Raw genomic sequence first — 18,073 nt, forward strand, 5'->3', positions numbered from 1 at the left:
CCGGAGAAGCTGTGGCTGCCCCATCCCTGGAGGGGTTCAAGGCCAGGTTGGCCGGGGCTTGGAGCAACCTGGGCTGGTGGGAGGTGTCCCTGCCCAGGGCAGGGGGTTGCAACGAGGTGGGCTTTAAGGTTCCTTTCAACCCAAACCGTTCTGTGATTCTACGATTCTGTGACTCCCAAGAGGTTGTCATCCCCCGTGGTTCAGACTGTGGGGCAAAAAGCCGGCACAGCGTGATGCGATCGTTTACGTTTTCAAGCTCATTAACTTCATCTCTGTGTCCTCTGTGTCTGATACTGACTGTTCACTCCCACTGAGGAACCAGGAGCTGTGGCTCTGCAGAGATGCCCGTGGGCGGGTGACACCACCACCACCTTGGCAGGACACGGGTGACCTCGGGTGATCGTTTTCAGCTGCATAAATAATCCGAGGGCTGTTAACGACGTTCCTATTAGGCTGCAACAAGCTGTGAAATCTGGTATATTTGCCGTGACAAATGTGTGAAAGGTGCTAAATTTGCCCATGGCGGCAGCGGCTGCTGGGCACGGGGACAGACCACGGAGCTGGTGGCACCGCATCTCACCTCCTGCTCCCCGGCAGGGTCTTGGTGGCACCTCGCCTCTTCCTCCATGGGAATTTGCAAGAGCCTCAGTGGTGCTTTTCCACAAAAACGCACTCTTTTGGCCGCTTTGGCTGTGCCTCCTTGTCTTGACGGTGATTTACATCCAGTGCTGGATTAGGACCTGCTACAGCAGCTTGTTCCAGCCACGGAGGAGGAGAAGCCACCTCTGTCCCTCCTGCCACCCGGTCGCAGGTAACGCCGGGCTTCCCCGGGGCCGTGTGCCCGTACTGCAGATGGATGGAGTTTTTATCTTTAGTTGCTGGTGATCCACCAGGATCGCAAGACAACGCGGGGTAAGCACCAGCTGGGGTGTTCAGGGGTGACCGAGCAGCCGTACATCTGAGCCTTGCTGCCGCCTTAATTATTTTCAAACGAGCTCGTGGAGCAGGAGAGCATCTTGGCCGCTGCTCTCCAACCCTGCTCCAGCCCCGCGGCAAAACCTGGGACACCTTGTGGCACCTCCTGTGTCCCGCCGTCCCCTCTGTACGCGGGGAGGCAGCGGGTGGGTGCTGGAGGGTTAAAGCCAAGTCTCCCAGCGAGGTGGGATGCTGCGTGGGGATGGCACAGCATCCTCTGCCGGTCCCTCTCCTCCTCCTCCTCCTCGCTGGAGGGTTGGCCACGGAGAGACCTTTGAGGAGGGCAACGGATAAAGTTTGTGCAGGGTGGGAGGGAGAAATCGCCTTTTTCCTCCAGGAGGCATGGAAAGCAGCCGACTGCCCTCGTGATGGACCCCACTCCGGGGTGTTAGCGGGTGGCTCCCCGCGGCCCCGCGCGCCGTCCCTGCCTGGCTGGGCTGGGGGCCGGAGCAGCCCCGGTGTGCGGGACCGCAGCAAACCTCGGCGCCGCCTCAGCCCCTCGTGCATCCAGGCGCTGCTAAATCGCAGCAGCTGCGTGGCGGCGGCCGTGGCTCGGGGGGAGGTGGGCGTATGGGGTGTGACGTGGTCTCCCCCACGCTGCAGGGAGGCTGTGGGGTGGGTGGACTCTGCAGATGAGGATGAGGATAGCCGCACGAAGGCTGCGTCCTTAGATGCGCGTAGCCTCCGCACCCCGGCCATAAAGCTCGCTGGGGAATTGCTTTTCATCCTGCGTCCCGGGGGCTGCCCTCTCCTTTGCGGTGCCTTCATCCAGGAGCCTCTTGCCCGCTGACCTTTGGGAGGATGGCCCGTGTCCCCGCGCCAGCGTAACGTGGATTTGTGGCTGTGTCTTGCTTACAACCCAGATCGGGTTCAGCTGTGACTAAATTTAGCCGCCGCTCCGTAAGGGTTCTGTAAGCTGGATTTCGAGGCGTTGCTCCTGCTCGGCGACTGCAATTGTTTTCACCTTTGAAAGGCCGAGCCGGGGGGATTACGGAAATGAATGAGCAATGACCTGGGATGCTGGGAGTTTCGGCTGGGTTCGTGTCCCCTGCCATCACCTTAATCCACACCAGGACTGGTGCGTGGCAGCCGCTCACGTCCCTGTGGTGTCACCGGTGGGGACCATCGCTTTGCTCCTCGGCCGCCTCCTCTGGCGGTGCCGGCTCGGCGGAGGGAGGATCACTGCTGTGGAAAACCGCTGCCCACCTTCATCCCGGGTGGTCTGCGAGAGCTTTGACCGCTGGGGACGATGCCGTGCACGTGAGCGGTGAAGCAGAAGGTCCAGGTTCTGCCCGGGAGCTCCCGGCCCCTGTTTGAGGTAAGGTGGGAGCCGGGGGGGATGCGGTCGGCTCCCCAGCCCTTCAGCCCCCGGCTTCTCCCAGAACGGGGGAAGGCAAGGAGGTGACAAGGGAGAGCGCAGCCCGTGAGCAGCGTGGGGGGGCTTTTGGCCCAAATCCCAAGCGCCGGCTGAGCAGGGTCGTGCCACAGGAGGGGAGCGGAGCCGGGATTCATCCCGGCGTGGTGCAGCGCAGTGAGCCAAACCTTTACAAGGTCAGGACTCAGCGGAGCCGGGGCACAAAGGGATTTATCTCCTCCCCTGGGTCAGAGCTTGTCCTGGGACCTTGTCACGCCGTCTGCTGCTGCAGCCTTGGCTGCCCCAGTGGGTCGAGGGGCTGCAGCATCGCTCTTGGCTGGAGCACGGACGGGGGTCCCGGGGCACCGCTGGTGTGGTTGGGGCGGTGACGGCAGGGAGAGCATCTCCCACCCCTCGTCTCCTGCGAGGAAGAGACGCGTTGAGCTGCACCTCCGCCTCTTCTGTCTGCTCCGGGAAGAGACAAACCCTTGGGGTTGGGGTCCCCTGGGAGTCTCCCAGCTCTTGGTGCCTCCATGGGGTCCCCATTGCTGAGGACGGACCCCTGTGGTGCCAGTGCTGTGTCAGGACTTCCCAGCGGCTGCGTTTCAAAGAGCTTTTGCAGTCGCAGCGGCTGAGATTGAGGGCGAGCCGTGCAGAGACGGGAAGCTGCTCCCCGTTTTGCTCCCACCCTGCGCCGGAGCGGCCCCAGGGGCTGTTGGCCATCAGGCCTCAGCAGCGCCTGAGCCTCCCGTGCCGCTCCGAGAGAGTGGATTTGCCAATCTTCGCTTGCAAACATCCAAGAAAACCAGTTGGAGGACGGTGGGGAGTTCCCTCTTTGCAGCCGCTCGCTCTCCCTTGCCGGGATGCCCGTGGTGCTGAGCTGACACGGTGCATGGCAGCTGGCACTGAAGAGCCCGAGGGTTAAATCCTGCCCTGGGCTGTGCACGGGCGTCTGCCAGCCCCCGCCGCTTCCATGGGAGCTTTGCAGAGCACCCCAGCACCCCCAGCCACCCGCCAGCTGGTGCAAACTGGGCGCTGTGACTGCACAGCAGTGGGTGACTTGTTTCACCCCTTGGCAGAGGAGCGGTGAGGAACGGGGGTGCCGGGTGCCGCGCCGGCAAAAGCCCCGTCCCAGGGACCGCAGCCCGCTCCTCTTAACAGCCTGGGGCTGGCTTTCTGGATTCCCAGTTGTGACTGGATTCTCCAAAGCTGTTATTGCCGGAAACAAAAAGAAATTGGAGTTCTCGGCGAGCGTACGCTGTGCTGAGCAGTCACGTAAAACGTAAAAGAACAGGTAACTGTTTCAGAGTGAAAGGAAAACCAAAAACTATTTGAAATCAAGTGGCCTCTTCAATTCATTAAAGGATTAGGAACTTTCATCGGAAAGCTTTTTAATCCAAGACTTCGTCTTTGTTGGTGGCTGCCTTCTGCTTTGTTCGCAAGCTTTCCTTTGTCGTACTGGACACATCGTCGTAAGGGTGGCGCTGGGGGACTTCATTCCCGGTCTCCTGCTTCCTTGCCGTGGTCTGGGCAGCGTTCCCCGCGCCGCGCTGAACTGCCCGCAGGTGCCTGGCGTTGCCGCGTCAGCATCCCTGCAGAGAGGTGGCCAGAAGAGCATTTTTCGTGGCTTACGTCCTTGGGAGAGCTGAGCTGGTGGAGAAGCTCCGTTGACGCGTGTTTATGCCTATACTGTGGGTTTTGTCGTCATATCTAAAACGGTTTTAATTTCGGAAGGTCCCAGGGCGGGCGGGTGTTTCGCGTGCCTCTTGTGCTGCTGGGAGCAGGGCGGTGCCGCCGGGGCTGGCACTGGGATTGCTGGGGGGAGGATCTGGGCTTTGAAGCAGCAGCTTTGGGGTTTCTCCTGCCACCGGTCCCAGGTTCTGCTGCGGCTCTGGGTGCAGAGAGCGTCCCACCGTCATGCTGCCTCCTGCCACGGCTGCCGGGCTCGGTGAGCATCGCTCTTCTTTCCTCCCTTCCCCGTGCAGCTAGATGCTGCTCAGGGTCTCAGCGCCATCCCCCAAACCCACGCCGGGCAGGACATCCCCCTTCCCACCCCGTCTCCCACTTGCCTTCACTCCCCTCTCCTCCAGGACCATTTTCCCGGACACGTTTCCTTGCTCGGCAGCAGACAGCCCTGGAGCTGGCGCTGCTCAGCCAGCTGCAAAAAGCATCTGAGAGCGGTGGCGAAGCCATCCCAGCCTGGCAGATTGGTCCCCAAGGAGCCTCGTGGACGGTTTCCTTCTGGATTTGTTTCCCCTGGGAGCGGCGGGCTGGCCACACCGGTGTGTGTGTCCCCCAGTGCTGGCTCCGGTGCGTCCGGGGGCTCCATCCTGTGTCTTTGGGGGGACGGGGACAGCGTGTCACGAGGGGTTTGGCTGGAAGAGGAAGGTCTGGCCGAGGGGAAGGAGCAGCTCTCCGGGCTTTTGCAGCCGTAACCAGAAGGAAGTTGAGTCACGTCCTTCGGTGGAAGGCAGCAGCCAGTGGCATTTTAATTACTGCTGCTGACAGCCTTGGAGGATGCGGGATTGCGGCCGTGTTCGGCGTTCCTTTGTCTTGGGGAAAGGTCAGCGCGGCTCCTCGCTGGAGCTGGGGCCACGCGAGCCAACACCGTAACGCAGTGGCTGGTTTGTCATCGGCGACGGTGGGGACGGCCAAAACCAGCCTTGGCCAGGGCCAGGGGGGGATGTTTGAGCCACCGGCGGTGAGCCAGGATGGGGCCGAGACAGGGCTGAGACGTCGCGGGCTGAGACCTGGCTCCTCATGGACCGTGCGATGGAGGAAAACCAGACAGCTGAGCCCGAGATAAGGGCTGGGGTTCATTTTCCGTCCATATCGACCTCCCCGGGGGAGATGCCCGTGTCTGAGCTACTCGGCCCCGGCTCCCTGCAGCCCCGGGGGGCTCGTGGGCTGGTGCTGCCCCGGCTCCACATTGCGGGGCTGGGGCACGTTTTGGCTGAGGAATGAGCTCTGTCGATAGAGGCAGCAGCGGAAAAATACACCCCGAGCCCTGGTCGGTGCTACTCTCCCCGCCGGCGAGCGTCCCCGTGAAACTCCGCGCTGCCCGGCTGTAGAAGATACAAAACCAAATTAATTAATTTGCTTGGCTGCTGCTGGCAGCTGGGGAGCTGGGCTTGGCGGGGGGGCGTTTCTTGCAGGACCTTCTCCTGTTACCACCCTCGGCATCGCTCCTCTTCCAGCGAGCGAAGGTGACGCTTGCCCAGGTTGATCCGGGTGCTTTGTGGGTGCGGTGGTTTGGATCAGAGCACGGGCAGGGCGCTCGTGCCAGCGTCGGAATTACAGAGGAAGGGGCTGCAGAAACGTGCCCTGACGGTCTTTCAAAAACAGGGAATAAACCCTGTGCGTACCCCCGGCGGCCCCTAAATCCACACGGATGCAAGTTGTGGGATGCTGCCAGGAACAAGCATCATCCCAACCGGCTGCGTGGAGGTACCGCTGTCTCCGGTGGGGTCTGGGGCCGTGCCAGGACCATCCCGGTCATCTTCCCAAAACCTGCCCACGCTCTGGAGAAGGTGTGATACCGACAGCCGACTCTCCATCACATGGATTTTTATTTTTTATATGGCTGTAAATGAAGCTCCTTGTGCAGACATCCCTTTGGGATACGATGTGGATCCTCGGTGAAGCTCGGCAGCCCTGGGACGGGACGGCCTGAGGTTTTATCTGCTCTGATTTTTATATAGGACGTTGATTTCTGTTGACTGATGGAGCAATTTCTCCTCTGCATCCCGCAGCTCCCAGCTCCCTGGTGACACACCGGAGGGCTGCCTTCCATGGCTCCTCTCTAATTACCTCCTTTTCCCCTAATTTACCATTATTCCTTGCAAACTGTGTTTAATTGTAACAGAGTAATTACAGGTCATCTCCTAGGGCATCGTTTTAAAGCGCTCAACACCCTGAGCCGGCAGTTTCCAGCCTTGGTGCCAGTGAGCTGTGCCGAAACGGGTATTTCTGTGCCCACTGCCTGCGGAGAGGGACCTTCGGAGCGGATAATGAGCTTTGCCGGGCTGAGAAGGTCACGGCCGCTCTCTCATTACTCGCCCTTGTGGTTTCATCCTCTTATCGCAAAGCATCAGTGTAATAAAAGAAGCCGGTGCGCCAGCTTGGGGCAGGGGTTAGTTTTAACAGGCGGGAAGCTTCAGCTTGAAGGTACGAAGGCATCAGGGCAGGGTCAGCCCCTGGGCTTTGTGGCCGTGGGTGGCTCCGATGGGACAGTTCGGGGTGGGGAGAGGAGCCGAGTTGTTTCCAGAGGAGGAGGTGAGGATGCAGCATGAAGCGCCCCGACAGGCCGCGGTGCGGCCTCATGTCTCCCCCTGCCCACCCGCGGCTCCCATGGCGTCGGTGGCTCCTGTCAGGAAGAGCCGGGTGGTCCCCGTCAGGCTGGGGGGGCTGGGGTGGGATGGGGAGCACGGCTCGGAATTTAGGGGGACAGGACCCCGACACCTCCCTGCCCGCAGTCAGAGAAAGGGGAAAGCGGGGGGACCTGCCGCGTTGCTCCGAGGCGGGGGGGGTCTCGCCGCGCGCGGGAGCCATGCTGCCCGTCGCGGTGCTGAGGATGCGCAGAGGGTTTTGCCACTCTCGTAGTTGACGGTACAGCCTGAATTCCATTCAGCATGGTGCTCCCGGCGGATATTTCCCGGGCAGGTGGGTGTCTCCATCGCAGTGCCAGCACCGCCGAGGTGCCTCGTGGGGTCGCTGATGGCCACAACGGGGAATGGAGAGGCTGAGAAGCTGACGCCGTAGGACAAACCCGCGTTCGCAGCTTGCAGACACTTTTCAGCTGAATTAATTCTGCCTGGCAAAACTGCACGTGGTTGCGTCTCGTTAGAGAGCCTTAACGATGGCTGAAGGCGGATGCACGTCGGGGCTCGCCCCTGGGACACTTGCGTGTACCCGTCGCGCTGGAAAAAACCAGCGGGTTTGCAGGAGCGCGGCCTGGGGGTTCGAGCTCACCCCGGGTCTGCGGGTTCAAATTCAGTCCCAGTTTGATGCGGGGACGGACCCTGCAGGAAGCGGCGCGTGGGCCGAGCCCTGCGGGGTGGGAGCAGGCGGGGATGGGGATGACACAAAGGCAGGGCCGGGTCCTTCCGTGCACTGGGAAGCAGGAGGGAGCGGAGGTGAGTAGCAGCAAAAGAGCTTTTAAAATACGGTGGGTTACACCGATGGTTATTTTTTTTCCCAAAGGACAGGCCCAAATTCGTTGCGTTTGTCCTTCGTTTGTCTGATCCAAGTTTAGTTCCTGCCTCTTCCCGCAACCGGGGGCTCCGTGCCCCGGGGACGTGGCAGTGTTCAGGAGGTCACCGATGGCACACGTGCCCACCCCCTGCGTTTTCCTTTCTTATCACGGGATATTCGTTCCCTCTCCTCATGCTTTTTCACCTGAAATACGAAAACCTGCTGCTTTGTGTCGCTTTCCTGGTGATTTGTTTCTGATATTACGAAAGGAAGAGCGTCCCCTGGATGAGAGACTCAAATCCTGCTCCTGTCCAAAGGAGAGGTTTGATGAGGAATTGACGTATCGGAGCTTTTCTTGGACAAATCCTGGTAAAATCAGGCCAGGTCATGGAAGCTGAAGCCCTGAACCTGTTCCTTGAGCAGGAGATACCTCGATATTCCGGTGCCACCTGCAGCCAAAATTTAGAGTAACCTGCCGAGAGCTGAATAAATCACACGTGAAATCCAAGTAGATGGAAACATAGGAAATAACCGAGGCCTGGGGATGGTTAGAAGTCTGTTGGACGTTCAAAACTCTCTGATTTCAATCTTTTTTGAATAGTTTTGAGTTTTTCAGGCCAGCGTTTATGTAAAGAGGACTTCCCTTGGTGTGGTGATGACTTCATTTGCCTGCAAGTTGCCAGCCTGCCTCCAAACTCCTGTAAAATTGCCACAAACATCACATTTTCCTACTTTTAAGCCTAAGAAGCTGTTCAGTGCGTCCCAGCTCGCCGAGGTTTAGGGGAGGGAAGGAGGAGGAGGAGCAGCCCTGCCTCTGTGCTCGGCTTCGCCTGGGGTCGATTGCCAAGGAAGCAGCAAAGCCGAGCGGTGTTTAATATAACTCGGTGTTTAATATAAAAAAAAAATAACCTTCAGCTAGAGCAGTGAGGGCTGGCTCGCTCTCCTCAGGCAATAGAAAGGCAGCTCGCGGGAGCTGCCAGGGTCCCGTCCCCGAATGGACGTCCCGCGCCTGGAAATCTCCGGCAGGGCGTTCGGTGCGCACCGGGGGCGGGCGATGCGTGCCATCGCGGCCGTGGCGGTTAATGGCACCGAGGGGTTCTCCTGTCAGCCTGGGTCAGGGTGTCCCTGCTGGCACGGGACAGGGACGCTGAGCATCCTGCAAGGCATCACTCGGTGCATCCCGTGAGCCCTCCCGCCCTTGTGCCCCCAGCGTGGCTGGTTGGGCCCCCATGGCTGGTGGGTGCCGAGGGCCCATCGTGGAGAGGAGAAGGCTTTTGGCCATGGTGAACATGTTATGGGGGCCAGGCCAGGCTCTCTGCTGCCCGCTGGGCTGGGCGGCTCTGGGGACGAGCTGGGCATCCTCCCTCTCTGCCTCCTTGGAGCAAAGGGCTCGCCATCTCCTGGCCTTCGGCATCCTCTCCTGTCTGTGGCTGTCACCCTGGGGACCGTCGTCCTGTCCCTCTTCTCCGCGTCTGCAGGACTGGGGATGGAGGTGGCTGCTGGGGATCTCGGGGCACCCACGAAGGGCTGGGCTTGGCTGAGGTTTGTGCGAGCCCAGCCCTGGGCCCCCGGGGACCGGCGATGGGGCTGGGGTATGGCCATCGGGGCTGCTCTGGGAGGTGGGACGTCACGAAGGCTTCGTGGACTTAGGGTGGTTGTCTGTGTTGTAGCAATGTCTCAAGGTGATCCGGGTTTGGACGGTCAGAATTGAACCGGTTTTAGCCCCGTGGATGTAGGGGATGGTGCAAAGCTCTGGGGTTGCATTCTGTCAAACCAGGGTGCTGGGAGAGGAGGAGGAGGGGGAGCGGTGGGGACTCACCTCTGGAGTCACCATGTGCCGGCGCTGGCTCCGTGACGAGCTGACGAGCTGCGAGGGCCATGCCGGGTGCTGACGTGTCCCTTCCTCCCCTCCAGGCTTGTCGCGATTTCCTGGACTTAGCCGAAACTCACAGCCGAAAATGGCAGCGGGCGCTGCAGTATGAGCGGGAGCAGAGGATCCGGCTGGAGGAGACCATCGAGCAGTTAGCCAAGCAGCACAACAGCTTGGAGCGAGCCTGCCGCGGGGCCCCCGGCCTGTCCTCCAGCAACACCGGCGTCACCAGCACCGCCAAGGGTGAGCGCGGCGGCCGGGGCTGGGGTTGGGTGCCCGCGGGGGGCAGAGCCCCGCGGCGTGACCGTAAAACCCGCTTCAAGGGAGACCCTCTGAGACTGGTTTTGGGTTTTAGATGGGTGCAGGGGGGGATCGTTCCTCCTATCAGAACTCTCCGCGCGACTTTGATACCCATTTTACAACATCGTTCTATTATTAGTACCTCCTGCCTGTATTCGATTGGCTACTAATTTGCATACAACGACAACTGCCGAGTTACAGCTCCCACGCGTGCTCCAGGGAAGGGTCTTCACCTGGGCAAGGGTCTTCTCGACCTATGGGCGTGATTTTTACTGTTACGGTGAAGGTAGTTCAGCTGAGGACACTACGGATTTTCGCTTTCCTGCCAAGTTGGCTCAGCTTCCCAAGACGTGTAGATCGGTACCATCCTCCCGGTCCTTGTGCTCGATGTGCTTCCTCAGAAACGACACGACACTCGCCTGCCTTGATGAGGAGTCCCTTTCGTTAGCTCAATGCGTCATAAATTCAAGGATAGAATCCTCGTTATTCGTGGGAATACGCGTAGGGCCTTTCAACGCCGGTTACTAACATTTCAGGGATGTGCTTTGGCAACAGCGGGAAGCCCCAGGATGGACGGGGGCTTTCTGCTGGGCTGCTCCCAGCGAGTCGGCAGGGATGGGGAGGATGCACAAGGCAATGCCCCGTATACCCATGGTTTATTTCTAATGGCTCTCGTTACACCATAACTGTCCCTAATTGGCCTGCTGCTCCTTGCTTGGGGACTTGGACATCCCCAAGGTACGGATGCAGGAGGGGGCTGTGTCCCCAGCTCCCTCACGCTATTCCAGGCTGTTTTGGTAGCCGTAGCGCTCACCGGCGGGCATGTCTCTGGCTGCTGGAGGGCAGCCAGGGTGCTCGGAGGAAGCCCGGGGTCCCCTGGCACTGCCGAGGTCGCGGCTGCGCATGGGGTTGGTGGCACGGCCAGGGCTCATTTGCTGTTCTCAAGAGTTACTGGGCAATAAAATCTTAACAGCTTTGCATACTCATGCCAAATCTCCTTCCCTGCGGGAGGCATTAGTTACAGCCTGGTAGCCAAAAACTGCAAATAGTCTCTTGTCTTATTTTTAAATGATATATAGGCTCCAGGGAGAGAATGGCGGCTGTTGTGGGGGGTGATGACAGCGCCAGGCACTGCCCTTGTTCTTGCGTGGCCTCGAGGAAACGGCCTCACATTGTGCGGGGGGAGGTTTAGGATGGAAATTAGGAACAATTTCTTCCCCAAAAGGGTTGTCAAGCCCTGGAACAGGCTGCCCAGGGCAGTGGTGGAGTCGCCATCCCTGGGGGTATTTAAAAGCCAGGCAGACGCGGTGCTGAGGGACACGGGTTAGCGGTGGGTTGATGGTTGGACTCGATGATCTGAAAGTTCTTTTCCAACCTCAGTGATTCCGTGGCGCGGCTGGGGAGGGCGGGGAGGTGCAGGGACAGGCACAAATCTGGCCCGACCCCATCGCAAGGGGTGATGCTGCTCCTGCGGAGGAGCGCGGCCATGGTGCGGGGAAGGAGGTTGCCGAGCCCTGCCAGAAGCCGAGCGAGCCGCTGAACCAGATGGGCTGCGGTGAGCTGTCTAGAGCCGGGGCGGCCGTCCTGGTCCCTCCATGTGCCGGACACCCCCGGTGTCCCCCTTGCCGGAGCAGCGGTACATCCCGAGGGAGGTGGTCAGCCCTGCCGTGTGCCCTGCGGGCTGCTGGAGCGGGGGTTCCGTGGCAGAGCGGTGACGGCCGCGGCGAGGCTGCGCTCGGGGAGCAGCGCAGCAAGGGCAGGAGCAGGGGAGTCACACCACATCTCAAAAATCACCGCAGTTAATGTCCACTCCCGGCTTCGTAGCGATCTCTCCCACTGCAGCATGGAAGAGAAATGATTGTAAGTGCAGGGCAGGAAAACTCCAAAGCCGGGAAATGTCTCCGAGCATCACCTGAAACATGTGATATGTTTTTTTCTGCTTTAATCCAGACCGGATTTCCCGGCAGACGGGGCGGTGCTGGAGTGGCAGCCGCGTTAGAGGCGGTTGGGCGTGCGAGTCACGCGCGTGTGTCTGGCTCAGGCAGCCTGGTGGCGTTTTTGGAGGGGCTCCCCAGCACGGCAGGGAAGCCTCGCGTGCCCGGACAGGGGAGCAGGAGCAAGACGCGCGTTGCCAGGGCACCTTCTGTTTTTTCGGAATCTGGAAATCTGTACGGCATCCTCTCGTCGTGGAGTGGGTTAGAGAGGAGGGGGACGAGCTGTAAAGGGAGCCAGCGTTAGAGGGGACATGGCGGGAGGAGGGTGGGCTCTGGGGACAGGCTAGTGGGGTTTGAAAGGGGACAGGCAGCACCTGAGCACCTCAAACCCTTTGCCCCGACAGGGAGTGTGCCGTCCGCCAAAGGGGAGGCCAGTGATGAAGATGAAGAGACGGAATATTTTGATGCCATGGAGGATGCACCAGCCTTTATCACTGTAACCGCAGACCCCAAGCACCACAGGTACGAGCCCCCGCCCCAGGGCCACGCGTTGCACGGTGCAGCCTGGCGAGAACCCGCCGTGGGTGCGGGAGGAGCAGGGGAGAGACCGTTTCCCCGCCGTTGTGCTGGGGCTTGAGGGCAGCATCCTCTGCCGTGGGGTTGCTGCACGCGTGTCCCCCCGGCAAACAGGCTGCCTCCGCCCCGGCTGCTCCCGCATCCCTGCAGCCAGCGAGGCTGAGGATGGCCCCAGCTCTAGCGAAGCAGGCGAGGAAGGGCAGACGTCAAGCCTGTGCTGCGGTAAAGCTGAGTCCTCTGTCCCAGAGGTGCTGTGGGCTCGAGGGGAGCAGGGACTTGGAGGGAGATCCCTTGGAGCACCGGGCAGAAGCAGGGAGTACCTTGCCTTCGGCTGCCTTGACCTGCTCTTACACCTCCCTGGGCACCTCCCTGGGCTGGAGGCACCCGTGATCTGAACCACGGTCACACTGCCGGGCTCGCTGGCAATGCAGAGGCTCTGGGTGCCCAGGCCGGGACACCCCGCGCTGAGCGTCCCCTGCCAACGCCCACGTCTCCGTCACCCCGGTGCCATCCTGGCAGCACCCTGGGCTGGTGCAGGGAGATGTCCCATGCGGTGGTGGCTGTGCTGCACCAGCCTGGGTTCTTCTCTCCCCTTCTCTGCTCTTCCTTGTGTTTACCAGCCGGTACTTTCTTCCCTGCAGGCGTTCGGGCAGCAACCTGAGTGGGGCCAGCGAGGGCCACCCCGAGGACTGGAACCTGGAGGACAGCGTGAGTTGGCCGGGCAGAGTGGGAGGGACACGGTCCCGGTGGGATGAAACCAGGGGAGAGGAGCAGGAGAGGAGGAGGCTCTTGGAGGGACCTGCCATCTAGTCCCTCCCGCGCCTCCAGGATGGAGCAGAGTCGGTTTCTGTGGGGGGAAAGATGTCAGCGGTTATACAGCAGGCCCCCAAACACCCTCCTGAGGGAAGCAGGACAGTGTTGGGGGGCAGTTGCACTGTTATTTGCCCCATGCCCTGGAGAACAGACTTCTAGTGCTGCTCCCCAGCGCATCATGTCTCCTGAGCGGTGGTTTCTTCTCCTGGGAGCTGCTGGGTCTGGTTGGGTCGTGCCGGACGCGTCTGGCTTACACCCGCGTTTCTTCTGTTGCTTCCGCAGGTCTTTGAAAGCTCCAATCAGAGCAGCTACAATGAGTCCACTTGCAAAGATCTCCTGCCGAAGAAAAGGAGACGGACTCGCATCCCCGACAAACCCAACTACAGCCTTAACCTCTGGAGCATCATGAAGAACTGCATCGGCAAAGAGCTCTCCAAGATCCCCATGCCCGTAAGTGAGCGCGTCCCAGGTGCCGAGGGCTGCCGGAGGGTGCTGCCGTGACGCCAAGGCTTTAGGTTGGGCACAGCTCTTGACTGTGCAAAGGATTTGGGTTGAGGCTCCAGGTGGTCCTGTAGTAGCACAGCAGCCCTGAGCAGGGGACAGGAGCGTGTCACCAGCTGCCAGCCCCCCTCTGAAGCCATCTCACTCTTCTCCGCAGCTCCGATGTGTCCTCGCTGCTCAGCTCTGCTGACTCTAAGCCCTACGTTTTTCCCCTGCAATTATTCGCCCCGTGAAATCCCCCTCCTGCTGCCATGGAGCCAGCGCAGCCGGAACGCTGCCCCAGCCTGGCAGGAGGAGGCTTTCCGCAGCGGCACGGAGCTTCGGTGCTAATTGCTTTGTGGCAAATGGCTTTGACGTGGCTGTTACCGTAGGGCCTGTTTGAATCAGGTTGGCTCCTTCTTCGGGACCGATCCCTTCTCCTGCGCTGGCTCTGGGGAGCCCTGGAGTGCCCGCGCCCCTGGCGGCAGGGCGAGCTGGGGCGGAGGGGACATTGCCTGAGTGTCCTCTGCAAATCCAGCCGATGCAGAGGCAAGGAGGGAACCAGGACACCCGGAATCCCTGAGGATTCAAGCGTTTCACCCAGGGGCTAGAAGAAGAGCCCTTGTTGCTGATGGCCCTTTCCCCAGTGTGCACCTTGGGGACACGATGCTGCACCTGCCACCCACAGCACGGCAGGGCCGTATTTCACCCCGGAGACCCGGAGTACCTTTATTTTCCTTGCAAAGAGCGTCCTTTTAGCGGAGGAGGTGCCGTGGGGACAATTTACAGCACGGCTGGGTGCTGCTGGGTTCGCTCCTTGGGGCGAAGGCTTCCTGCGGGTGGCCAGGAGAGGGTTTGCTGGCAGGGGTCTGTCTGGAGGAACCCACCTCGCGTGGGCTGCCCCAGAGGGCAAGCGGGAGGCGCGTTTTTTAAATCTTGCAAATAAATAACCCTGTGCTTCATTTACCCGGCCGAAACGCTGCCCACACCAAAGCTCTCCCAAAACTCCAGCCCTTTTTTTTTCCAGAGCAAACCGGCCCTTCCCAGGCTGCCGGTTCTCCGGCAGATCTTCACCGGCCCAGTGGGCGGCACGGTTGGGACTGGGTGCCATCGTAAGGAATCCGTTTGCCCAAAACCCATGAGGCCTGGAAAGCTGGGGAGAGTTGCAGAACAGCAGGGGGTACCTGGGGATTATGGTGGCACTGGCTGGAGTGGAAGTAGCCCAGCAAAGCACGAACTGCAGCCCCGGAGCTGTATCCTTTGCTGGGTAAAGAGGAAAGAGCGTGTTACGGGGGCTTGGATGCTGAATTGATGATGTTTCATCTCTTTCTAAGGCAGCGCCTGACGCTCTGCAAGTGAGAGAGATGAGTCTGTCTCTTCTTTGTGCTATTTCCAGCTGAGACATATAGCCCAGCGCCGGCCGGTAGCATTTCTGCAGCAACATCAATATCGGATAAAAGCGTGATGGGTACAGAAATAAGCTCAGGATGTGAAATACCAGCAGCTGCAGGTGCCTGGAGAGAGGAAATTTATACCTTCCCTATCAATCACATCATTCCGGGAGCTGCAAAAGCCGAGTCCAAACCTGAGAGCAATATGTTCTGCTGGCACAGCAGCCCCCGACGCCGGCTCGGGGGATGTAATTACTCCCTCCCCTCCCGGGGCGAGCGGCTCTGGTTTCCCAGCACCGCTGTCTCCGTAAACCAGCAGAGCTATGGGTTGTAAAGACGGGGCTTGGCCCGGCGTGAGCCGCTCGCTGTCAGCTCCTGTCTCTGGGTATCCCTACGGATACAGAAGCAGGGAGACGCTTGGAACACCCCACAAGCTCCGCCGCGCGTGGCGGTTCTTCGGGAGGTTCACCCCAGGAACAAGCAGCCCGGGGTAAGGCAGCGGGAGGCAATTCCGCCTCCTTTCAGCGGCCATTTGAATTCTCTCTCCGTAGTCCGTGCGAGAAGCCGGCAGCTCTGCGAGGCGAGATGGAGCTGCCAAGTGAGGGGTTTCAAGCTGATGTGGGGATAAATGGAGTGAAGGAGGAGGAGGAGGAGGAGGAAGGGGAGCAGCCGGCTTGGGGACAGCTCTTGGAAAACGTGGTTAATTATAGAAGAAAGCGCCTGTTGGGCGCACCGAGTGATGGGGGGTTCTCCTTCCACGCTCTTCACCCCATTCTGGACAAATTCAGAGCATTTCTGAGGCCCCGTCCCCTTCCCGGGGAACGTGATAGACTGAAAAACCGCTCCTTGATTTTTCCGCTGAACCAACAAACGTGCAGCGTTGAAAAGGAAGAAAACGCCTTTAGGGATTTTTTGCGTTTCGGGTGGGTTCGTTCTTCCTTCCTCTGTGGGAATGTTCTGCTTTGCCGTTGCCCAGTCGGTGCCGGAGGAGAGGAGGCAGCTGCCGCTTTGTGCTCGTGCCGCTCGCCTCTCAAGCCATCAGAGATTTCCTTTCTTGTGCGGATGTGATGCTGCCCTCCCTGCATCCCTTTCTCTCTCGGATGCTGTAAGATCCCGTCTGCTAAAATCCCAAGTGGAACGGTCTGGAGTTTGTTTGCTTTAGTAGGAAATACGTAACTTGGCTTTTAGCAGTGGTTCTCCCATCCTTCAACCATCTGCTCCTTCTAAAATACGTTTCTTTCTTCTGAACTGGAAGTAAGAAGGGAATTTCACATGGTTTTGAGGCAGAAAGCCGTCTGAGACAAACTGTCTCCGTGTTCCTTTCGGTTTTTATTGTAATCCCAATTCGTTTCAGAACGAAAGACATTGCTAAAATAAACCGTTTGGTTTTTTCCCAGGCCTGGTTGCAGACCTGGCAACAGACGGCAAGATTTTCTAATGGACAAAGCGGTGACCTGGGGCTGGAAATGGGACCCCCGGGGCATCGCTGCGGCCGTGGGGCTGCAGTCCCGGGAGCAGGGACACCCCGAAATGGGCCTTTTCAAGGGTTTCTGAGCAAGTGCAGCCCGGCGTGGGGACGCCTTTGCCCGGAGGCGATGGAGGGCAGCCGAGGGAGCAGCGCATCCCTGCCCCGCGTTGCCTCTCCTCGTGGCCGGGAGGCAGGAGGGAGGTAGGCTCGCTGCTGAGGCTCGTTTTGGGGGTCGCCGGTGCCATGTCACCGGAGCAAGGTGATACCTGGGATGATACCCGGGTAGCTCGGCTCCCCGGCCCACGTCTTCTCAGCTGGGAGCTTCAAAGCCTTCGTGCTCTCATGGTGCGGTGCAGGGAGCGCGGCAGAGCGCGTGTTTCTTGCCTTATTTAACGTTTCCGTGCCTCGGCGCATCCAGCCCGGCGGCGTGAGCTGCCCCGAGGGGCGGCTGCTTCGCTTGGGAGCAGTTTCCATCCTGCATCCCTGCCCCTTGGAACGCGTCGCACCGTGCCCGGGGAGCCGGAGGCGCGGGGTGCCGGTGGTTAGCCGGGCACGGTGCCGGGGAAACGGCAAAGGTGACGTCTGGCTCTCGAGGTGTCGGATCGTCGGAGTAAACGCTGGGGTGTTTGCGGTTAAGGGTTTTGTTGAGAAGGTTCAAAATGAAGACGGGGGTTTTGGGTGTGGGTGGGGGAGGGCTGGTTCAAATTCGTGGAATCACGGTGCGGTTTAACGAAGAGAATTTGCGTTGTGCCGCGTGAACGGAGGCGATTTTGAGAGGTAAAAGCCTGTCGGAGAGAGAAGCGTCAGAGCTGTGATGTGAGCCGCTTCCGGAAGAATGAGTTTGCAGTTGTAGGCGGCTTTTTGAGAAAAACTACTTTGGAATGTACAGATGGACCTTCCCCCCGCCCCCCCTCACTGAAGTGTTTCTCCCCTAAACCTTCACGCAGAGTTCTGAGGCGTAACCTCCCGTGCCTTATCCTGAATCAATTCCGAAACAAAAGAAGTTTTTAAAAATATTTAGAAAAAAATAAAAAAGGCGTAAAAGATGCCTCTCCTGCTTTCCTAACCCTTGCTCCTTCCCCTCCAGGTGAACTTCAACGAGCCGCTCTCCATGCTGCAGAGGCTGACGGAGGACCTGGAGTACCACGAGCTGCTGGACAAAGCGGTCAAGTGCGAGAGCTCCACGGAGCAGATGTGCTTCGTCGCCGCCTTTTCCGTGTCTTCCTACTCGACGACTGTCCACCGCACCGCAAAGCCATTCAACCCGCTGCTGGGGGAAACCTATGAGCTCGACCGGCTGGAGGAGTTCGGCTTCCGTTCCCTGTGCGAGCAGGTGAGTCTGCGGAGGGGCTCTGCGCCTCCGGCCAAAGCAGCCCTTCCCTGAAGGAGACCCAGCGTCTCCTCACGCCAAGCCTTCCTCCTGGCCGAGACGGCCAGCAAATTCCTCTTGGTGTCGTCAGAAGAAGCAGAAGCGGGCACAGCCCAAGCCATTCTTTGGAAGCAGGAGGACATGGTGCCCATGCCGGCGTTCCAGAGCGGGAAGTGGGGAAGAAGGGGAGGAGAAGGGTGTCCCATCACCGTGCTGGGTCTCCAGGCAGCCTGTCCGGGGCTGGGGTTGCTGTCACATCTCAACACTTGAGCAGGCAGGGAGAAGCTCGTCACCCAAGCTCCCTCATCGCCGTGTCAGTGATGCCCATGAGCTCTGGTTGTGGTTCCTCC

At 59.9% G+C, this 18,073-nt stretch overlaps 1 protein-coding gene across 5 annotated transcripts in view; it reads left to right on the forward strand.

Moving 5' to 3' along the window:
- OSBP2 (oxysterol binding protein 2) overlaps positions 1-18,073 on the forward strand; it is a 136,631-nt gene that overhangs the window by 111,453 nt on the left and 7,105 nt on the right. For all 5 annotated transcript variants that reach the window (XM_063350745.1, XM_063350746.1, XM_063350747.1 and 2 more), the window contains 5 exons: positions 9,437-9,635; positions 12,031-12,148; positions 12,844-12,910; positions 13,298-13,465; positions 17,442-17,687. In XM_063350745.1, coding sequence (XP_063206815.1) covers positions 9,437-9,635; positions 12,031-12,148; positions 12,844-12,910; positions 13,298-13,465; positions 17,442-17,687 — 798 coding nt within the window. The remainder of the gene's footprint in view (positions 1-9,436; positions 9,636-12,030; positions 12,149-12,843; positions 12,911-13,297; positions 13,466-17,441; positions 17,688-18,073) is intronic.

Source organism: Chroicocephalus ridibundus, chromosome 13 (assembly GCF_963924245.1).
Source record: "Chroicocephalus ridibundus chromosome 13, bChrRid1.1, whole genome shotgun sequence".
Classification (NCBI taxonomy): domain Eukaryota; kingdom Metazoa; phylum Chordata; class Aves; order Charadriiformes; family Laridae; genus Chroicocephalus; species Chroicocephalus ridibundus.